Here is a 24,208-nt window from a genome sequence, read left to right on the forward strand (position 1 = left end):
GTAATTTCATGAAATGCACTGTTTTCTCACTGAATCCTTACATCGGCAGGAGGCATTCATTAGTTTCATGGGCAATTTTGAAAAATATGTGGAATTTATATGATTAAACACGTTTATGAAAGTGACCTATAGCACTGTTCCCATCAGTGCACTTTATAAAAAATGAGCTAATGTGAGTGGGTATTGTGTGATTAATAAATTACTGCAAAGGTGAAATAAAATTTAAAATAGGATGAAACAGCTAAATATAAATAATTTATAACTACTCCAGAATAATCTGATTTATTGCTGCACATTTGAAGTGGATTGCCCAGTGAGATGATGTCCCATTACTGTAATGTTTACCACACACATTAAATCAACTTCAGTATGTGATGCAACATCATCATAATGGTATCCCAGTGTTTATCTGAGGTTTGACTGTGTATATCAAGAGTCAAATCAACATCTGTTAATATCCATATTAGGACAACAGGACAAGTCATTGTTGTAAAGCAATCTTTTCTACAACATTATCAAATTGGACATGGGGGAAACTTATCAACATAACGGTCTGACATAATTGTGAAAGAAAACTTTGAACAATGAACTGCCAAGGAGTATTGCTACAATCTTAACGCTGTTAATGGACAGTGAAATATTTTGTAGCCAAAGCTTTGCTCTATGATAAATTCAGATAGATGAATTTCACAGCCTTTGAACAAATGTTAATTCCCAAAATTGCTTCTCAGTCTTTGTTGGTGACTTGCCAGCTGTGTTTTGATGTTTATCTCATAGAATCAAATGAAGGAATGTGATTGTTCAACAATTTTATGGCACTTCTGTCTGGCCCATGTTAAAACTGGGACCGGCATAGCAACATCATAGCAACATCATTTATTTTAATGGAACATTACATCTGCAAAAGGTCTTGAAAACATCAGAGTAAATTGCACACTTATGAACCAATTCTGTTTTGAGATTTTTAATTGTTTTTAAGAATGTATGTCTATTTTCATTTTGTTTTGTATTTTAATTATTAATACTTTTGACATTTTACATTTGATTCAGAATCTTGACAGATTTGACAGCTGGTTAAGATGGGGATGTGTTTTAGTCAGTCGTCAAAAGTTATTTTTCAGCTGTACCACAAGCAAGGATTCCCTTGGCAGACCCACATGCTAGCATTACTACACCAATCACTCCCTCCATTCCACGCCACCATCAGGGCAACACCCAGCAACATTAACATAGGTGATTCTGCAAAGGGCCAATTTGTACCTTACCATTTAAGTAATGATAAGCATAAGCAGTTCACCTCTGACAGCAAGTTCTGGCTCATTATCTCACCAGTCCCTTGTATTTGGATGGTAAAGAGATGCTGGAGGTAAAAAAAGATTTTCAAAACAATTCAGGCCACCTACCTTTTGTTAGAATTGTCTGCTGAACATTTCCAGCATTCTGATCATCAGAATATTCAAATATAATATTGTCCGGCTTATTATCCATTCATAGCGCAAGACATGTGCAAAGGAATGCAAAAATATTTTCCAAGTCGGAAATAGAAACAGAAAATATAATGCACAAGACTGTTTTTTAGACAATTTCCATCCATTGACAGGCTGAGTTAGCCATGTTTCATCAGAAGTTTGCTTCTCTTTTTGACAAAATAACAAAATGCACTTAAATTGAGATTGTGCTGACATTATTTTCCTACTCCAGGTGAGTATTACAATTATTGAAGCACGACAGCTAGTCGGATTGAACATGGACCCTGTGGTCTGTGTTGAGATTGGAGATGAGAAGAAATATACAAGCATGAAGGAGTCTACAAATTCTCCTTACTTCAATGAGGTGACTTTTTTTTGCTTGTTATACTATCCTTCAATCTGTGGTACCCATGTAAATCACTAACTTATGTTTCTTCTAGTATTTGATTCCATTTCATTGTTCCTAAAGAAGTAAATCTCTATTAAATATTTACTGGAACGTTTGCATTTGTATAAGAATGCCTATTTTGGTTCAAAATTCCTATAAGTGGATATGAATTGCAATCTCTTTTAATGTTTCATTAATTGTATCTGCTGTCAAAGCTTAACACAATATCACAGGGTCATACAGCACGGAAGCAAGCCCTTTGGCCCAACTTACCTATGCTAACCAAGCTGCCCCATTTACACTAGTCCTACCTGCCCATGTTTGGCCCTAATCCCTCTAAACCTTTCCTGTCCATATACCTGTCCAATTATATTTTAAATGTTGTTATAGTATCTGCCTCAACTATCTCCTCTGGCAGCTCATTCTATATACCCACCACCCTCTGTGTGAAAAAGTTGTCCTCGGATTCATACTAAATCCTTCCCCTCTCACGTTAAACCTATGTCCTCTGGTTTTCGATTCCCTTACTCCGGGTAAAAGACTCATTCCGTGTATTCTATCTATTCCTCTCATGATCTTATACACCTCTACAAGCTCACCCCTCATCCTCCTGTGGTCTGAGGAATAAAGACCTAGCCTGCCCAATCCCTCCCTTTAAGCTCAGGCTTTCAAGTGCTGGCAACATCCTCATTCCACAGAGACCCTCCCTCCGTAACTCCCTGGTCAATTCATCCTTTCCCACCCAAACCACCCCCTCCCCTGGTACTTTCCATTGCAACCGCAGGAAATGCTACACTTGTCACTTTACCTCCCCCCTTGACCCCATCCAAGGACCTAAGCAGTCTTTCCATGTGCGGCAGAGGTTTACCTGCACCTCCTCCAACCTCATCTATTGCATCCGGTGCTCTAGGTGTCAGCTGCTCTACATCGGTGAGACCAACTGTAGGGCCGCCTCCATGACCAGAGTGAGTCCCACCACAAATTGGAGAAGCAGCATCTCATATTTTGCTTGGGTAGTTTACACCCCAGCGGTATGAACATTGACTTCTCCAATTTCAGGTATTCCTTGCTTTCTCCTCTTTCCCCTCTGCTTCCCAGCTCTCCCACAGCTCACTGTCTCTGCTTTTTCCTTTCTTCTTCCCGCCCTCTCCCCCCCCCCCATCCCCTCATCAGTCTGAAGAAGGGTCGCAACCCCAAAACGTCACCCATTCCATCGCTCCATAGATGCTGCCTCACCCGTTGAGTTTATCCAGCATTTTTGTCTACCTTCCTCTTTAGTCTTCTCTGCCCTTATCTTAACAACATCTTCCCAACAGCAGGGTGTCACTTCAAACAAATTCCATCCAGGAAATAATTCCATTGGCAGATCAGTGCATATAATGTGTCAATTATTGCAACTCTTCACAATTGTGTCTAGCAAGTTAAAAGGATAGGCTTTAGTAATGTGCAAATCCCAATATTTGTCTTTACCTTTATTGTAATATAATTGATAATCTAATATGTAAAATCACCATAAACATTTGGTGAATCAAATATAGACATGACATTCTGATGGTTTTGTCTCAGACGCAATTCAAATTTTACCACAAATATGCCTTTTTTTAGCTGAACTGCATGTGGAATAGATTAGGTTTTAACTGATTGGAATCTGTGATATGTCTTAATCCATTTTGGTAATTTGTTGTAGAGTGCATTCTTGGTATAACACGATTTATTATATTAAACTTTCAGCTGCCCCAAGTCTTTCAAGACAATATGTATTTGATGCCAGGGCCACGGGAAGGCAAGAATATTTGCTCCAAAATGTAATGGATCTTTATTTAAGGAAGTGCAGGAGAATGTACTGCATATAGAACAGTAGACCACAGGAAATAGGCAGTTCAGTCTTTAATATCTGTGCCAAAATGATTCCAAAATAAACTAATTTAATCTGCTTCCACAATCATGTGCCGTGATTCTCTGCATATCCATGTGCCTATTTAACACCCTCGTAAATGATACTGTCGTATTTGTCTCCACCACTACCCCCAGCAGCGTGTTCCAGGCACCCACCATCCTCTATGGGGGAAAAAACTTGTCCCACACATATCCCTTAAACTTTGCCCCTCTTGCCTTAAAGCTATTTAATGAATTGGCTTTAATGTTGGGAAGATAGTAATAAATTCTAGAAAAGTACTGGGAATCTATTCTACAAATTGTGGCTGTAAGATACAGCCACAATAGAGATTGACTGAAACTTGAAGAGTGTGGGTGTGTTTGTGCATAAAAATTCTAAAATTAGATAAAGGTTAGTTTCACTGATAATGCAGGTGCTTTATAATGTGTGGGTTAAAGTTACCTACTGCTAGCCACTTTATATGGCAACTAACCTATGTAGAATCAGCATAATCATTGCATATGCTTTGTTAAAGTTGATTCTACTTCACAGATATCCTTGCTTATGTTCAGTGAATACTGATTGGATCATTAATAAAGCTCTCCACTTTTTATCTTTAGTACTTCGTCTTTGAATTTCATCTATCTCCGGATGTCATGTTCGATAAAATAGTCAAGCTCTCGGTGAGAACATTTATATATTATAACAACTTCTTGCTTATTTTGAATAGAATGTGACAATAAATCAGGCTTTCCAAAATCCTGCAGAATTAACTGCAGTGGAGAGGGACAAGGGATGAGGGGGGGGTGGGCAAAAAAACATTGCTCATATGAGACGGAAAAAATTATAATTTACTTTAAAAGATCCTTCCAAAATTTGCTGTGTTGTCAGAAAAATTGTCACAGACAGGCTACATTTTTCCTCCGCTGAGTACAAACTGGAAAGGCATCCTTAACTCCACCTATGCACAAGGCACAATTAACAGCGGGTAATTAACCTGCCAACCCGCATGTCTTTGGGATGTGGGAGGAAACCCCACGGGGTCACAGGGAGAACCTAAAAACTCCATACTGTCAGCGCCTGACTTCTGACAGCAACCGAGGACAGGATTGAGGACAACCGAGGACAGGTCTCTGACACTGTGACACAGCGACTGTACAAGTTGCACCACTGTGCCGCCCCCTTGTGGTACTGATCCTTCTTGTAATGTACCATTTCAGATTGTAAAATACATTCTTCTGTAACGTAAGGACTACACGTGTAGCTACGGGATAAATTGATTCTGTTCTGCACTGATAGGGAATAACGGATGAAACCGATCACGTTATTTCATATAGCATTGTAATCAGCTGCAACCTCTCAGCGCTAGGCAGTTTTTAAAGTGGGGTACAGAATAGTCAGGGTGACAGAGGCTAGAGGTGAGGAGAAAACTATAAAGCAGATCAGTACATATGTATTCTTATCTTGTTCTGTGTTTTGGTTACATTGAATTAGTATGTTGTATCCTGCTTGTTATCGAGAATCCTCAAATGGAGTTGAGAGGAAATACAGGGAACAAACACTCAAAACAATAAAATCACGTCATATTCCAACATCACTGAAAATAAATTGAAACTAGTATATCATTTTCCTTTTATTGTCATAGATAAATTGCAGATCTGGCACTTTCGCTTCACATTCTAGGCATTAGTGAAGTTTTATGCTTGCCAAAACAAAGAATATTAATCAAAATGATTTAATTATTCTTCAGGTGATTCATTCCAAAAACCTCCTGCGCAGTGGGACATTGGTTGGCACATTCAAGATTGACATAGGAACCATCTATTCTCAACCAGGTAATCTGTGGAATCTAGAACGCTAAAGCATGCCTTTTGCCACACTGATTTACATTAGTATTGATACTTCAAACGAGCTTCTTCCGAACCCTTTCCCCATATTCCTTCATTCTGCTTGCATACATTGATCTTGACTTTTTAACTTGCGAATCTTATCCCTCATCATCAATCAGAGTGGCTTGAAGAATTTGCTTTCTGAAGGCTATTTTACCAATGTATCAAAGAGCTCCATATTCTTACAGAAAATTGGTAACACTTGGACTCATATCGACAAGTCGATCTATTTGTTTCCAAGCTAATAGCACTAGCTTTAGGCTATGAAACTAACTTACCAATTTTTTATTTAAAAAAAAGAAAGAAATATTATTTCTTTCTAAATAGCATCCATCCATTAAGGATTTCAAAATAGCATCCATCCATTAAGGATTTCAAAATAGCATCCATCCATTAAGATTTTCAACATTTCAATCTTGAATTTTTACGATTTTCCTGTGTTATTATTTTTCTTGGTTGCACAGAACATCAATTCCACCATAAATGGGCAATACTCTGTGACCCTGGTGACATTACTGCGGGAGTGAAAGGTTATGTGAAGTGTGACATAGCTGTTGTTGGGAAAGGAGATAATATTAAGACAACACATAAATCCAACGAGAATGATGAGGATGATATAGAAGGGTAAGACATTATTTTGTAAAGAACGTGAAACATTTTCAGTGCTTATATTTAAGATAACTTGAAATCGTTTTGATAAAAAAACTATATGCTTTGAAATGCTCAAAGGCCAGGGAGCGCAGACTCCACATGAATTCTTCTATGGAACGTTCCCGAATCAAAGAAAATTTGAATTATAGTCTGATCACATTGCATTTCTTTCTTTCTTTGACTTCTGAGAAGTATTTGTGTGCCATATTGCAACGTGGATGATTTAGATACAGATGAAATTGTGTACATATTCATGGTAAAATGTAGTTACGGGGAGAATTTTCCTTGATGAAGCAGAATACCAGCTATTGTCCCAGAAAATGGCAACACAAGTGGGTAGAGTGGTAAAGAAGGGGTATGGTATGCTTGCTTTCATCGGTCGAGGGTAAGAGTCAGGAATTCATGTTGCAGCTTTATAGGATTTTGGAGTATTGTGTGCAGTTCTGGTTGTCCTATTGTAGGATGGGTGTGGAGGTGGATGTGGATATATGGACACACTGATCTGTTTTGTTGTAAATGCCTACTATGTTCTGTGTGCTGAAGCAAAGCAAGAATTTCCTTGTCCTATCAGGGACACACAATAAACTCACTTGAACTCACTTGAACTTGAACTTGAGGCATTGGAGAGGGTCCAGAAGAGGTTCACCTGAGTGGTGCATGGATTTGAGGCTATTACTGATAAGGAAAGTTTGGACAAATTTGCATTGTCTGTTGGAAGTTGAGGGGAGGCCTGATAGAAGTACGTAAATTTATGAGAGGCATGGGTAGGGTAGACAATCTGATCTTTTTTCCCAGGGTGAGAATGTCAGGGGTTAGTGGGCATAGCTTTAAGGTGAGAGGAGCAAAGTTTAAAGGAGATGTACAGGGCAAGTTTTTAAGCAGAGAGTGGTGTGTGCCTGGAACGCACTGCCAGGGGCAGTCGTAGAGGCAGATACGATAAGAGCAATTAAGAGACATTTGGATAGGCACATGAATATGTGAGGTATGGAAAGATATGGACCACATGCAGACAGGAGATTAATTTAACTTGACATCATGTTCGGTACGGAAGTCTGAAGAAGGGTTTCGGCCTGAAACGTTGCCTATTTCCTTCGCTCCATAGATGCTGCTGCACCCGCTGAGTTTCTCCAGCATTTTTGTGTACCTTCGGTACGGACATGGTGGGCCAAAGGGCTGTTCCTGTGCTGTTCTGTTCTATGTAATATGAAATTACTCACAATTACTGTCTGATGGCCATTTTAATGTTAAATGTCAGATTGAAGTTGATTTTTGCAAACAGAAACTATTTTTCTGCTTTAGTAAATTTTAAAGTCATGCAACCTTTAGAAAAATTGTCCAATATTTCTGTTTTCAATTTAACTTTAAACACATGATGTAATAACAATAAATGGCACTGTAGCGCATCATTGTGCCTTTCATAAGTGACCTTAACGTCGTGAAATGGATTGTGATTTTGTTTCATTCCCAAATTATATTTTTGCCAGTACATTGCCCACAAAAATCACAATCTGCTTTTAGTATGGAACAAACTGGGATTTCATTAACAGGATATAATTTTGGACTTCAAGTGTAATAACACACACAAACTATTATTTTTAATTTCTAGTTATAACAATGAAGCCAAAATCTAATTGTCATGCCACGCTTAACCCTGGATAGTTTGTAGCTTTATCTTTCAATTATGGTTTATCAATAGGAACTTGTTGCTTCCTGAAGGAGTGCCCTCAGAGAGGCAGTGGGCCCGTTATTATGTCAAGATCTACAAAGCAGAAGGACTGCCGAAGATGAATACCAGCATTATGGCTAATATGAAAAAGGCACTCATTGGAGAAAACAAAGACTTAGTTGATCCCTTCGTTCAAGTGTTATTTGCAGGACAAAAGGTATAAAAGACAAATGAGTAATGTGCAGTGTGCTGAATTAATAGCCATAAATTTCACAAAATGTATATATTATATACAACTATAAGATCGTCAGCCAGGCTGTTGAGCACTGTAGTTGGAATGTCGTGTTACAGCTGTGCACGATGTTGGTGTAGCCACATTTGGAGTAATGCCGAAAGTAGACACAAAATGCTGGAGTAACTTAGCGGGACAGGCAACATCTCTGGAGAGAAGGAATGGGTGACGTTTCGGGTCAAGACAGTTCTGGTTGCCCTGCTATAGAAACTATTTTATTAAACTGGAAAGGGTTCAGAAAAGACTTTTGATAATGTTACCAGGTCTGGAAAATTGGAGTTATGAGAGGAGAGAAGGTCATTTTACCTTGGACCTAGGAGACTGAGAGGTGCATCTTATAGAGGTTTATAAAATCACGAGGGCCCTAGATAAGGTGACAGCCACATTATTTTCCCCTGGGTAGCTGAGTATAAAACTAGAGGGCATAGGTTTGAGTTGTGATAGTTAAGATTTACAAAGGACTGCAGGCATAAATGTTTTCACATAGAGGTAAATATAGGGAATGATCTTCCAGAGGAGGTGGTTGATGCAGGTAAAATTATGATATTAAAAAAAACATTTAGACAGGTATAAGAATAGGTTATGTTTGGAGGGATATGGATAAATAAGACTAGGTCGGTTAAGCTATGGTCAAAATGGATAAGTTGGGCTGAAGGATCTGTTTCCATGCTGCCTGACTCTTAAGCCCCTGTCCCACTTTCACAACCTAATTCACGACCTCTGACGACCTTAAACGACCTAAAAAAATTAAGGACGCGGTAATCTACGACCTCCTACGACCTTCCACAACTATTTGTACGGCCTACGACCTTCCACGACTATGTCTACAACCTCCTACGACTATGTTGAAGACCTCCCACGACTATGAAGAAGACCTCCTTCAACCTCCTTCGAAGAAGACTGGCTTCAACCATATACGTTTTACTGCTGTTTGCAGTAGCCCTTTTGCTTCAGCAGCCTTTTAAGAAAGGCAGAAGGGGAAGAGCAAGGGTGAAGAGGAAGCACAAGAAGAGGTCTCAATGGGTGAATGGAGATGATGTGATGGACTGTCCCAGTACACCAGATGACTGGAAGAGAGTGGCGCTGGGCTTTGACAAAAGATGGAATTTTAAGCACACATGTGGGGCAGTGGATGGCAAGCATGCCGTTCTTGTTCCTGTCCCTTTTCCCCTCATGTTCCTTTTCGTACAGGATGGCATTCTGCTGGAACCATTCCGCAAGGTCCCCCTCCTGCTGCCTGGTGAAGATATAGGGCATAACCTTCCTCCAGCCCTCCCTCACCACCAATGGGGCACCTGCCTCTGATGCTGTGTCAGACCCAAGAGAATGGGCTGCTTTGCTGCCTTCAAATGAGGCAGTGAAGGATGGGGTGGTTGTGGGGACATATACTACCACTCTGGTCTCCTCCTCCAGTGGTCTCTCATACAGGGCTACCTGCTCCTGCACTATCACCTCCTGTGGCATCACCTCCTGCCACTCCTCCTCTTGTGTGGGCAACACCTGCATGCCCTTTTTTTTTTTAAGGCTGTGCCCTCCCCCTGTGCTGCATCACTGGCATCAAAACCTATTAAGCCTACCTACGACCTACCTACGAGTAAAAAGTATAGATTTTTTTCCATGCTGACCTTTTTTTTTATTCGTGGACATTTTTTATCAGGCTAGAAAAAACGGCGCGACCTACTTGATGCCACGAGTACCTACCACTAGCATCACGACCTACTATGACCTACCTACGACCTTGTGGCGACCATGCTGCGAGTACGAGTCAAGGACAAACTCGGCAGAGGTCGTGAATTAGGTCGTGAAAGTGGGACAGGGGCTATAGTAACATTGTTTCTGAACCTTCAATGTAAATTCCTGCTCTGTTGCTCACTTTTGGATATTATAGATTTTTAATCTTGGCTATTCTTTGTGTCAGATGGATCGTTTCCTTGGTCAGAGTTTATATATGTATATTTAGATGTATTCTAAAACTTGTTAAGTCCTTAAAATATCGATGAGTTTCTTAATCTCAATTTATTTTATCTATTTACCGATAAGTTTACATAGTGTAAACTGAAGACAATATTGTTTCCTTGCATGGTCAAATCCTGAATTAGCAACAATCCCAATGAGATTCTCAATTCAGTTTAGTTTAGTTTATTGTCATGTGTAAAGAGGTACCGTGAAAAGCTTTTTGTTGCATGCTAACCAGTTAGCAGAAAAACAATACATGATTACAATCGATTCATTTACTGTGTATAGATACATTACTTCTCTTGACTGGGGAGAGATTTAATCCCAAACAACGAATATTCCATCTCTTTCAAAAAACTGTAATGATATCAGAGACTTGTCAAATGTTATTTACTGAGACATGGTTTCTAAACTCAGTTTACTTTGATCTTCTTTAAAGTTAAGATGGGTCATTTAACATATGTCAGCCTGATCCTAAATATTAACCACCTTTCAGTTATTCCTCGTGCCACACACCCATAACAACAATCAGACTGTTGGAGGAACACAGCAGCTTTGGCAGTGTCTGATATAGGAAGCAGACAGACAACGTTTATGGTTCTTCACATTGACCCGCTGAGTTCCTCAAGCACTCTATTTTTTGCTCATAGTTTCAGCATCTGCATCTCCTTAACAATGATAATTTTACCTACTTAACCTTCATAACCCTGAACTGCTTATAACCAGTCTTCTATTTTCTTATTAGGGAAAGACCTCTGTCCAAAAGAATACTTATGAACCGTCATGGAATGAACAAATCATATTTACTGAAATGTTTCCACCCTTATGCACGCGAATTAAAATCCAAATCCGTGATTCAGACAAAGTGAATGAGGTTGCTATAGGGAGCCATTTTGTCGATCTGAGGAAGATTGCAAATGATGGAGACAAAGGTAAGGAAATGCTAATTTCCTGTGAAGATTTGCTTAATTTGCTCCGACACAATTTGAGGATTTTTTCCATCTCTATCATTAGAAATCTCATGTATAATTCTTGTCATCTCCTTTTTATAGGATTTCTACCCACTTTTGGTCCTACCTGGGTGAATATGTATGGGTCCACACGCAACTACACTTTAATGGATGAACATCAGGATTTAAATGAAGGTCTGGGTGAGGGTGTTTCCTTCAGAGCTCGACTACTTATCAGTATTGGTATGGAAATCTTAGACACAAGCTCGACAGAAATAATGAGCTCCACTGATGTTCAAGTTGAATCAATTCAACAGTTATCTGATGTAAGTATTATTATCAGTGAAGTGGAGAGCTGTGTCTTCCTGCTATATTTGTCATATTATTAACCAATTAGTTTCTGAAATTAGTACAATGCTGTATTAGTATGTTTCCATTTTTAATCATAGACTGCTACAGGAAAAATCGAAGAGTTTTTCCTCTTTGGTGCCTTTTTGGAAGCAACAATGCTTGACAGGAGGATTGGAGATAAACCAGTGAGTTTTGAAGTTACAATAGGTAAGTGTAGAATAATTAGGCTCATGTACTACTTTGGTGCTCCTTGGAGAACAAATGATGTAATTGCTCATGGCCAACTCATGATTAAAATGACTCAATAAAATATTGCAATAGGTAGGCAGAGGGAGAGCATAGAGTGATACAGTGTGGAACCAGGCCCTTCGGCCCAACTTTCCCACACCGGCCAACAATGTCCCAGCTACAATGGTCCCACCTGCCTGTGTTTGGTCCATATCCCTCCAAACTGTCCTATCCATGTATCTGTCTAACTGTTTCTTAAACATCGGGATAGTTCCAGCCTCAACAACCTTATCTGGCAGCTTGTTCCATACACCCACCACACTTTGTGTGAAAAAGTCACCCCTCAGATTCCTATACAGGTCGCCTCGGAGCAGAGGGCGAACAAGGAGGGAAGAGACAAGGACTTTAAGATTTTTGCCTTCCATCACAGTGAGGAGGTGCCTGGTGAACTCACTGTGGTGGATGTTAAATTTGTGTTTATTGTGTGTTTTTGTCATTTTTATTATATGTATGACTGCAAGGCAACGAAATTTTGTTCAGACCGAAAGGTTTGAATGACAATAAAGGCTACTTTACTTTACTTTACTTTACCTTGAACCTATGTCCTCTGGTCCTAGAGTCCCCTACTCTGCGTAAGAGACTCTGTGCATCTTCTCAGTTTCATTATAGTTTGCATATCACATATTGTAGATTGCAGTAAATGCCTGATATTCCATGGTTTTGTAAAGGATAAATAATACAACACGAATCATAGGTTCAACTGATGCAGTGAGTGAGTAAGAGCTCAAAAGCCCAATCTGTTACACATAAAAAGATCTAACTTCTGATGTTGTGTTATGCATCACCATGACAATACTATTATGGTGTAAATGTGTCCAACTGCCATGAAAATCCACAATGTAATCACTTTTGTTTCATGACTTGTAAGGAAAAGAGACAGTCAATTAGACAGTTATCTATCAACATCAATAATCAAGAGTGTTTTATTATCATTTGTCCTGAAACAGAACAATTAAATTCTTACTTATTAGAAACGGGACTAGAAATAAAAACATCACTGGAAATAAAATATATATATATTTAATGCCTTTCCCTTTGGAATCTGATATCCTTCTAATAACAGCAATATCACAAAATATAATTAAGGAATGTTTTAATATGTCATGTGAATGTCCAGTAATTTATTTATCTAATTCCATTATTCTAATGAGGCCAATATATATTTATGTAATTCCAGCAATGTGACACAAGAAACTGCAGATGCTGGAATCTTGGGCAAAACTAATTATTTTGTGGCACCACAGTGGCGAGCTGCTAGAGCGACTGCCTCACAATGCCAGATACCCTGGTTAGATCTTGACCTGTTAGACTGCAGAAAGTTGTAGATACTGCCCAATCCATCAAGGAATAGAATAGAATATGTTTATTGTCATTGCACAAAACTGAGCAACGAAATTCCATTTGCTTCTCCTCCGTTAAAAGAAATACAACACGACACCAATGCACATATGTACAGTTAATAGTAGAATATAAATACATTTTTAAAAGAGATTAAAAGAATTTAGCGGTATTTCTCTAAGTTACTTCTTGCTTCCCAGTGTTCATTATTGGAGTCAAGCTCTTTTATCACACAATGGTAGAAACTATTTTTTAGTCTACCAGTGCGAGCCTGCAGAGACCTGAATCGCCTCCCGGAGGGTAGCAGAGTAAAAAGGTGGTTGGCAGGGTGGGATGTGTCCTTCTTGATATTTATGGCCCTGCACAAGCATCGGGCCTTGTATATGTCATCCAAGGAGGGCAGATTAGCGTTTGTAATGCGCTAACCTGCTAACCATCAATAACTAAGGGTATTGATCTCTCCACCATTGAAGAGATCTGCGGGAGGCACTGCCACAAAAAGGCAGGTTATATCATCAAAGACCCACCTCACCCTGACCATACACTCGTCTCACTATTAATATCAGGAATAAGGTACAGGAGCCTGAAAATTGTAAAAACTTTGTTCAAGACCAAATTCTTTCCAGCAATGTTTAGACTCTCGAGCACCGCACAACAATAATCTACCCCTATGACGTACTTATGGGTTATGTTTTGATAGCACTTATGTACAATACAATACAATCAATACAAACAGTTTTATTCGTCACTTGCACATGAAGTGCAAGTGAAATGAATTTGCCAGCAGCAGTACAATGAAAAAGACCACATAAAAACACACAAAAAATTTAACACAAACATCCACCACAACATTCATCACTGTGGTGGAAGGCACAAAATTTGGCCAGTCCTCCTCCATTTTCCCCCGTGGTCGGGACCTCAACCCTCCGCAGCCGTCGCTGCGGGCATCCAGATATGCAGACAAGGTAAAAAGTCCAGGTAAGTCCTGAATCGGTACCTCCTCACTGGAGACCGCAGCTTCAGGTTGGTGTAGGCTGCAGGCCGGCGATCGGAGATTTAAAGTTCTCGCCGCACCGCAGACTGCAGGGCCGGCGGTCGAAGCTGCCCTCCAGGGATCCCCGGCGAGGGACCACGGTCCTGATGAAGTCCACGCCGCGCCCGCGATAGAAATTGGCCACAGGCCGGCAGTCGGAGTCTGAGCTTCTTCTTCTCCCAGGTGCCCATCGAGGGATCCCAGGCTGCGGACGCCGCGCTGGCCGGAACTCTGCAGACCGCGGCTTCAGGCTGTCGCGGGCCAGCGAACGGAGCGCTCCCCTCCGACAAGCCCCAGCGAGGGCTCGCCCGCTCCACGCCGAAAGTCTGCGCTGCGCCCGCAGCGGAAGCCCCGGGCGCGTCTCCGGGAAAGGCCGCACCGATCCTTGCTGTTAGGCCACAGGATAGGCAACATGGAAAAAGTCGCCTCTCCGTGGAGGAGGTGACCAAAGCGGTTTCCCCCTTACCACCCCCCCCCCCCCCCCCCACACCACCCCCCCCCCCCCACAAGACACACAGAGAAACATTAAAAACCCACATTAGGACATACTAAAAAAACAAAAAAGTAGAAAGAACTGACACGCTGCTGGCAGGGCTGCCGGCTTGCAGCGTCACCACCAAATTCAGTTTTAACATTATTATGGTCTGGTTATAAGCATTATTAATTTATTGTATTATTGAGATTATTTATTTGTGTTTTTTATGCATTAAAGGGCCATTAAAGCTGCAGCTAAAAACTTTCATTGTTCTGCCGTCGACATGCCTGATAATTAAACACTTTGACGCTTGACTTTCTTAATCCATGCTATATTAAGGTGGTGCAGCACTATTGTCCACAGTATGGTGAAATAGAGATATTGTTCAATAATGAGAAAACAAATGCCCTAAATTATATATTGTGTGAATTAAGCTCCAAGGGCCTCATTCCATATTGTATAAATCTATAGAATGAGTGCTAACTCTATAGTATTGTAGTACAGTATAACTATTTACTTAACTCCTCATGAACAACTGTGACACTAATGTTTCCCTTAATATCATTTGGAGCAAGATTTTTAATCTCTCTTCTTCTTAGGTAACTATGGAAACCAAATTGATGGAATAAGCAAGCCAGTAATTCGCAGGAAGAAAGGAGGGGGGGACGGAGATGAGGAGGAGTCCGAGCTTCTCCAGAACTCGAGTGAAGATGAAGCAGATGATGAAGGGGATCTTGTTTCCGTGTCCTCCACTCCACCTATGAAGCCCGTCATTACTGACAGGTCTGTGATCCACTCATGATCATAAGACATCATCAAACTTGTTAAGCTTGTCTATCAGAGAATGAATGAATGAATGAATGGATGGATGAATGGATGAATGGATGAATGAATGGATGAATGTATGAATGGATGAATGAATGCTGGAATACTTTATTGTCACCTGTGACAAGTCACAGTGACATTCTTTGCTTGCATACCCAAGGTATGCAAATGCTCGCCACATATAGGCGCTGACCAAGTTACAAAGTATACACGGTATCCTCGCCAGGTCCCCCTTTGTATCCTCGCCAGGTCCCCCTTTGTTCTCCCCCTCCCGCACCCCCTACCCCTTCACGGTGGTTGCCCCACGCCGGGTCCTCCATTGTCCATTGTTCTCCCTCTCCTTCACGGCGGTCCCCCCCACCCTGGGTTCTCCTGAGAGGACTGTGTGATGTGAAGAACACAGTTATGTTCTGACGTCCAGGTTTCCTTTCAGAAATAAATAAATCCTGTTAATGCCCATCTGAGGAGTGTTTACTCAGGAATTTCTGAATGGCATCTAAATATGGTATCTTCATGTAAGAGGAGAGGCATCCTTTCCATTACTTTAAAAACATTCTATTGTAATTAATGTGGTACAGTGCCAGAGACCCGGTTTCGATCCGGACCCCAGTGCTATCTGTGTAGAGTTTGCACGTACACCCCCAACAAGGTGATCATCCCTTTCTTGTTCCTCAGCTCCACCCATATAGCCTCAGTAGATGAACCCTCTGTAATGTCACCTCTCACCACGGCCGTGACATCCTCCTTAACCAATAACGCAGCCCCCCCCCCCCCCTCCTCCTTTGCCCTCACCTCTGTCTATCCTGAAGCACCTGCACACTGGAACATTGAGCTACCAGTCCTGCTCCTCTCTTAACCAGGTTTCCATAATTATTGGACGATATACTCATTGTCTCATCTATTAGAAGTATTGGTTTCATTTAAACCCCACCATTCAGTGTGTTTGGGTCTTTTAATGAACATGAAATCGGATTACATTAGGTTCTGTTATATATTTCATGATACTGCTTCAGAATTAATTGATAAGCACCCAAACTATGATTGAGTAATGATTTCTCTTAGGATTCTTTCAAGTACTAAAACCTAGAGAGACTTATATACCCTTGAAGTTGTAAATAAATTTGGACAGTTGCTGTAATTTCTCTCTATTTCCCAAGAAAGAAATCTGGCACTCAGAGAATTTAAAATATTATGATGCTTATGTTTGTTGTGAGAACATGCTTGTTATGGAACAAAGTCAGCATTGTCCCACTGTTGCTGTGTTAGTCACCGATGCCTGCTGCATTGTTTTGGTTGCACTGAAATTTAAAGAGACATATCTTGAAAGAGTGTTTTAAATGTTGATGCATTAAACTATTTTGCTGCAAAATATTGCCAACCATGGTGATTCCCTTAAAAATCAGATTTCATGACATTAGTCTGTATTAAGATACTTTCAAAGAGGAAGACAGTATGTTGGTGTGTGGAGAGTATATGATATATTATAGTGGAATAATTTAATGTATGCATTGCTGATTATTAATGTGAAATATTAATGTTGGGAATATGAAAATAAACTATAATCGAAAACAAGCTTAGTATTTCTGAAAAGTGAAGGCTGTATTAGCTTTGTGTTACTGATGATCCTTTTCAGCAATATTCTGACAGAGTACCACTTAGCAACATTGGGAAGACCAGAAAACATGGTGGTAAATCTATTGATCTAATCTACATGTTCCCATTTGATTTCAGAAATTACTTCCATCTGCCATACTTTGAAAAGAAACCTTGTACATATATCAAAAGTTGGTGGCAAGACCAGCGAAGGCGACTCTACAATGCAAATATTATGGATAAGATGGCAGACAAACTGGTTAGTTTTCTACAACATTTTTTCTCGGTGTCTCTGTGAACTGGGAATTTCCACTCACACATGATACTGAAGTGAAAAGTCCATTTGAGTGCTGAAAGGCTAGATATGAAGAGAGTGCAGCACATTTAAAGGAACACTGCAATTTGATTTTAATGAAAAACCAACTGTAAAGGAAAGTTTAGGGATGAAAAACAATTTCTATAAAGTCTGCAATTTTCCAGCCATTTGCTCCATGGTTTTGAAGCTAAAACACGTAGAGCAGCTGAAATTGTGCAGGCTGTCAACCATATTTTGGAGCAACTTGCCACATTTGAGTCCATGCAATAGAGTTGGAGGCCTCTCGTACAGAAGCCAACTTTTTCCAAAGTTAATAACTAGTTAAGGGCCGGTCCCACTTACGTGTCTTTGGCACACAAATTTACGCGACCTCGTGGTCGCGTTGAGCCATGATGGTCCTGCGAAGGTCGGGCGCGATTACATGCGTACGCACAGCCGTCTGGAGCGCGTGACGTCATTTGAAGATGGACACAAAGCTGGAGTAACTCAGCGGGCCCAGCAGCATCTCTGGAGAGAAGCAATGGGTGACGTTTCATGTCGAGACTCTTCATCAGTCTGAAAAGAAGGGTTTTAACCCGAAACGTCACCCTTTGCTTCTCTCCAGAGATGCTGCCGATCCCGCTGAGTTACTCCAGCATTTTGTGTCTATCTTCAATTTTCTTGGCCCCGCTCTGGGAGTAGAAGTGGGGGCGGATCCGGACCGCAACGGCTGTGAGCCCCAGGCCGATGTCACACACAACTACATACCCCTCCGCGCTTCTAAGTGGGACCGACCCCGCGCGGCCATAAGATGCCCGTACGCCTCAACGCGACCACGAGGTCGCATAATTTGCATGCCAAGGACACGTAAGTGGGACAGGCCCTTTACAGGGCACATCCCTGAGTAAATCCTCCATGTGCACATGTGCAGATCCCTGAGTAAGTCCTTCCTTGGCTCAAAAAACAAATCATGATCAGGAGCCCATCTCTCGAACCCACCCCATGTTTCAGCTCTGCCTTTGCCGCTGCCCACACACTCTCCTCCTCCACAAGCTCTCACCCCCACTCCACCATCTCCTACCCAAATCACCCCACTCATTAATTATCAGGCTGAACCCTTGACTAGCACCCAATCTACACTGGCCGATGTCTCGTCTCTCTGGGCCCTTTGTACTCCTGTCTCCCCAATGTAAGCCAAGTGTAGACTGAACACATTTTCCTCTGTGTGTGTTCCACATTGAAGGAAGAATTTCTTTAGTCAGAGGGTGGTGAATCTGCGGAATTCTTTGCCACAGAAGGCTGTGGAGGATGTCAATGGATATTTTTAAGGTGGAGATTGATAGATTCTAGATTAGTATGGGTGTCAGGGGTTATGGGGAGAAAGCAGGAGAATGGGATAAATAGATTAGACATGATTGAATGGCAGAGTAGACTTGATGGGCTGAATGGCCTATTTCTGTTCTTCTTACTTATGAACATGAACAATGGCAGGATCCTGGATCCTGTGCTTCTTAACCCTCCCGCATTTTATATAGTTTTGCTGGTGATATATCATTTCCAAGACTTTTCTAAACTGCCTTAAATGAATTTGTTTTCTTTTTTTCCAACAATTATGCATATTATTTTTACTGGAACTGTCAATTCATGCAAATTAACCTATTTACAACCAAATATTTTATTGCATTAATACACAAATTATATACACCAAAGGGGAAAAAATTATTATCTAGCCCCGTGACGTGAACTCTTCTGCTATGCCAATGGCTTGGGTACTCCATAGTAAAATCTGCTGATGACACAAAAGACAGTTGAGTTATCAGTGCATGAAAAAGACATCAGGAGCCTGCATAGATAGATTCAGTCCATGGGCAAGAAGCTGGTGTATGGAGAATATTGGAAATTATGTGTTTATCCAATTTGGAAAGATGAAAGAGAAACTAATGTGAAGTGAGAATTACTGCAATATGTTATCATAATCGTAATCATAATTTATTAGCCACGTTTGTTTTCAACATACGAGGAATTTGGTTTGCCATACAGTCATACCAAAATAGCAACAAGGCACACAACTACATAAAAATTTGACATAAACACCCACCACAGCGGCTCCTCCACATTCCCCATTGTGAAGGAAGACAATAAGGTCTTATCTTCTTTCCTCCTTTCCTCGGGCGAGTCGAACCATCCGCAGCCAGCGATCGAGCTCCCATGTCGGGGCGGACTAAGCTCCCGCATCGAGATGGTCGAAACTCCTGCGGCTGGGACTTCCCGAAATCAGTCCCTAACCGGGGACCGCGAGCTTAATGGTCCGCAGCTCCCGCAGGTTGGAGCACCAAAGTCCGACCTCTGGCAAAGGGATCGCCCGCTCCAAAATGTTAAAGTCCGCAGGCTCCGCGGTTTTGGAACTCTAGAAGTCCCAAACAAGAGGCCGCCAACTCCATGATGTTAGGCCATGGTGCAGACGGAGATACAACACGGAAAATGTCGTATCTCCGTCAAGGAAAGTGATTTTAAAAAGTTTCAGCCACCCCCCCCACCAAACCCCACAAATACAAAAACTAAAGATAAGCTAAAACATACATTTTACACCAAACTAAAAACACAAAGAATGAAAAAGACGTAGACAGACCGTTGGCGAGGCAGCCATCATGCGGTGCCCCCGGTGGTAAAGAGACAGGTTTTTACAAAGGCATCTGAGGATCCTTGTCCATATAAAGCAACACGTTCGCATCCATGTACTATTTGTAATAAGGAATATTACTGGAATGTTGGATCATTTTGCAAGAGGCATGGGTTTAACTGTATGGGTGTTCTGGTGCAGTGTTGCAATACACAGGTGAGCTGCACTTGGAGTAGTATGCACAGTGTTGGTCTCAATACATAACAAATGCTGTGCTGTGATGAGAGGCAGTGGAGGAAGGCTTCATTCCAAAGAGGAAGAAAGATTCCAAGGGGAGTAAGGGGCTACCGTGGCTCACAAGGGAAGTCAGGGAGAGTATAAAAATAAAAGAGAAGAAGTCCAAGTTAGAAAAGATGAGTGGGAAGCAAAATAATTGGGTAATGTTTAAAGAGCAAGGAAGATAACTAAAAAGGCAATACTGGGAGAAAAGATGAGGTACGAAGGTAAGCTAGCCAAAAATATAAAGGAGGATAGTAAAAGCTTATTTAGGTATGTGAAGAGGAAAAAAATTGTTAAGACAAAGGTTGGACCCTTGAAGACTGAAAAAGGTGAATTTATTATGAGGAACAAGGAAATGGCAGATGAGTTGAACAGGTACTTTGGATCCGTCTTCACTAAGGAGGACACAAACAATCTTCTGATGTACTAGTGGCCAGAGGATCTGGGATGGGGGAGGAACTGAAGGAAATCCACATTAGGCAGGAAATGGTGTTGGGTAGACTGATGGGACTGAAGGCTGATAAATCCCCAGGGCCTGATGGTCTGCATGCCAGGGTACTTAAGAAATCTTGGACGCATTGGTGATTATTTTCCAATGTTCTATAGATTCAAGATCAGTTCCTGGGGATTGGAGGGTAGCTAATGTTATCCCACTTTTTAATATAGGCGGGAGAGAGAAAACAGGGAATTATATACCAGTCAGCCTGACATTGGTGGTGGGGTTGATACTGGAGTCAATCATAAAAGATGAAATAGCCACACATTTGGATAGCAGTAACAGGATCGGTCTGAGTCAGCATGTATTTACGAAGGGGAAATCATGCTTGACTAATCTTCTGGAATTTTTTGAGGATGTAACGAGGAAAATGGACAAAGGGGAGCCAGTGAATGTAGTGTACCTGGACTTTCAGAAAGCATTTGATAAGATCCCACATAGGAGATTAGTGGGCAAAATTAGGGCACATGGTATTGGGGGTAGAGTGCTGACATGGATAAAAATTGTTTGGCAGACAGGAAACAAAAAGTAGGGATTAACGGGTCCCTTTCAGATTGACAGGCTGTGACTATTGAAGAAAGCGAATGGCATGTTGGCCTTCATAACAAGAGGAGTTGAGTATAGGAGCAAAGAGGGCCATCTGCAGCTGTATAGGGCCCAAGTGAGACCACACCTGGAGTATTGAATGCAGTTTTGGTCCTTTAATTTGAGGAAGGACATTCTTGCTATTGAGGGAGTGCAGCGTAGTTTCACAAGGTTAATTCCCAGGATGGCAGGGCTGTCATATGCTGAGAGAATGGAGCAGCTGGGCTTGTATATTCTGGAATTTAGAAGGATGGGGGGGGATCTTATTGAAACATATAAGATTATTAAGGGTTTGGACACGCTAGAGGCAGGAAACGTGTTCCCAATGTTGGAGGAGTCCAGAAACAGGGGCCACAGTTTAAGAATAAGGGGTAAGCCATTTAGAACGGAAATGAGGAACCACTTTTTCACACAGAGAGTTGTGAGTGTGTGGAATTCTCTGCCTCAGAGAGCGGTGGATACTTTCAAGAGAGAGCTTGATAGGGCTCTTAAAGATAGTGGAGTCAGGGGATATGGGGAGAAGGCATGAACGGGGTACTGATTGTGGATGATCAGCCATGATCACATTGAATGGTGGTGCTGGCTCAAAGGGCCGAATGGCCTACTGCATCTATTGTCTATTGTCTATACCAAAGATAGACACAAAATGCTGGCGTAACTCAGCAGGTCAGGCACCATATCTGGAGAAAAAGAATAGGTGCCGTTTCGGGTCGGAACCCATTTAGATAAATAGGTTGTTTCTCTGCTCATTGGTTTAAAAGTCTAAGAGATGATCTTATTAAAACAAAAGAGCTTTGAGCGGCATTGACAGAGTGGATTCTGAGAGGATGCTCCTTTCCACTGGTGGGGGGGGGTTTCAAACTAGGCTAAAAATAAAGAGTCATTCAATTCAGTTGGAGATGGATGGAGTTATTCTCTTGAGTCTTAGAATTCTTTACGCAATGTTCTGTGTAACAGTGACTGACTATAACAGCATTTAAAAGACATTTGGGCGGCTACATGGATAGGAAAGGTATAGAGGGATATGGGCAAAACGAGGACAGTTGGAACTAGCTCACACTGCTGTTCTTATTTCTTGGGTTCACATATGAATGTCCCCACTCTAACCTGCATGTAGTAGGTAAACAAAAAATCAGATCAACAGCTGACATCATCCCAACATTTCTAACCCTTATTTATAGTGGTAAATATAGGCAACTTGAGTTTTCAGAGTGAGAAGGGGCAAGAAGATAGAGAGAGAAGAGCTGGGTGCAGAGCCAAAGAGGGTCGGTTAAAGGGATGGAGCACAGAGAGAGAGAGAGAGAGAACAGTGCACAAGAGTGAAGAAGCCAGCATAGAGGGAGTGGAAGAGTGGAGGAGAGGGAGAAATAGAAAGAAAGAGAGAAAAAGAGGGTAGAGAGGGGAAAGGTGGGGGAGAACAAAGTAAAACCATGAAGCATTTCAAGTACTGTTCAAAGAGGTAATATGGCAGCAAAGACCTACTTCTCCTGGACATATGGTCAAGACAAGACTGCTGACTCAATGCCCCTGATTGAAAAAAGAGACACAAAGTGTTGGACTAACTCAGTGGGTCAGGCAGCATCACTGGAAAATATGGATAGGTGATGTTTCGGGTTAGGACACATCTCCAACTTTGCGCATTTTACACAAAGCTGGGTGGCAGTGTGAGCTGCGATGAGGATGCTATGAGGCTGCATGGTGACTTGGATAGGTTGGGTGAGTGGGTGGATGCATGGCAAATGCAGTATAATGTGGGTAAATGTGAGGTTATCCACATGGTGGCAAGAACAGGAAGGCAGATTATTATCTGAATAGGGTCAGATTAGGAAAAGGAGAGGTGCAACGAGACATGGGTGTGCTTGTGCATCTGTCACTGAAAGTAAGCATGCAGGTACAGCAGGCAGTGAAGAAAGCTAATGGCATGTTGGCCTTCATTGTGAGAGGATTTGAGTTTAGGAGCAAGGAGGACCTACTGCAGTTGTACAGGCCCCTGGTGAAACCGCACCTGGAGTATTGTGTGCAATTTTGGTCTCCTAATTTGAGGAAGGACATTATAGCTATTGAGGGAGTGCAGGGTAGTTTCACCAGGTTAATTCCTGGAATAGCGGGACTGACATATGATGAAAGAATGGGTCAACTAGGCTTGTATTCACTGGAATTTAGAAGGATGAGAGGGAATCTTATAGAAACATATAAAATTCTTAAAGGATTGGACAGGCTAGATGCAGGAAAAAATGTCCCCGATGTTGGGGGAGTCCAGGACCAAGGGTCACAGTTTAAGAATAAGGGGTAGGCCATTAAGGACTGAAATGGGTCATAGTTTAAGGATAAAGGGAAAATCTTTTACAACTGAGATGAGAAAAACATTTTTCAGGTGAAAACAGGTGAATCTCTGGAATTCTCTGCCACAGTATGTAGTTGAGGTCAGTTCATTGGCTATATTTAAGAGGGAGTTAGATGTGGCCCTTGTGGCTAAAGGGATCAGGGGGTGTGGAGAGAAGGCAGGTGCCACCTGCAATCTTAGAACTTTGACATGTTGATGCCCCGATTGTGCAACCACTCAATATTAAGACTAAAATTTGTGCTTTGGATTCCTTGGTTTTCAAGTTGTTAATTTTAGCTGCAGTTTCTCCAGATTCTTGAGCAACATGTCACCCCGCAGTGTCCTCACATATCCCCAGGGGACCGGATGAAGAGATGAAGAAAGACATACACAAAATCATAATTTTCACATTAACAGTGGGAAATAAAGCAAAGAAATGTTAGTAAGACATTTAAAAGATACAAATTGACTTCCAGTATGTGAACTGTATTAAAGTAAAACTGCTAATGTGACGCAAGAGAAAGCCAGATAGAGCCACACTGGCAGATTATTTGACTGTTGGATGTTTTT

General features: G+C 41.4%; 1 protein-coding gene across 6 annotated transcripts in view; it reads left to right on the forward strand.

Moving 5' to 3' along the window:
- otofa (otoferlin a) overlaps positions 1-24,208 on the forward strand; it is a 255,023-nt gene that overhangs the window by 163,065 nt on the left and 67,750 nt on the right. For all 6 annotated transcript variants that reach the window (XM_055635427.1, XM_055635423.1, XM_055635424.1 and 3 more), the window contains 10 exons: positions 1,702-1,833; positions 4,354-4,416; positions 5,484-5,568; positions 6,087-6,246; positions 7,970-8,156; positions 10,933-11,119; positions 11,240-11,463; positions 11,587-11,695; positions 15,222-15,405; positions 17,179-17,299. In XM_055635427.1, coding sequence (XP_055491402.1) covers positions 1,702-1,833; positions 4,354-4,416; positions 5,484-5,568; positions 6,087-6,246; positions 7,970-8,156; positions 10,933-11,119; positions 11,240-11,463; positions 11,587-11,695; positions 15,222-15,405; positions 17,179-17,299 — 1,452 coding nt within the window. The remainder of the gene's footprint in view (positions 1-1,701; positions 1,834-4,353; positions 4,417-5,483; positions 5,569-6,086; positions 6,247-7,969; positions 8,157-10,932; positions 11,120-11,239; positions 11,464-11,586; positions 11,696-15,221; positions 15,406-17,178; positions 17,300-24,208) is intronic.

This window comes from Leucoraja erinacea, chromosome 5 (assembly GCF_028641065.1).
Source record: "Leucoraja erinacea ecotype New England chromosome 5, Leri_hhj_1, whole genome shotgun sequence".
NCBI classification, from domain to species: Eukaryota; Metazoa; Chordata; class Chondrichthyes; order Rajiformes; family Rajidae; genus Leucoraja; species Leucoraja erinaceus.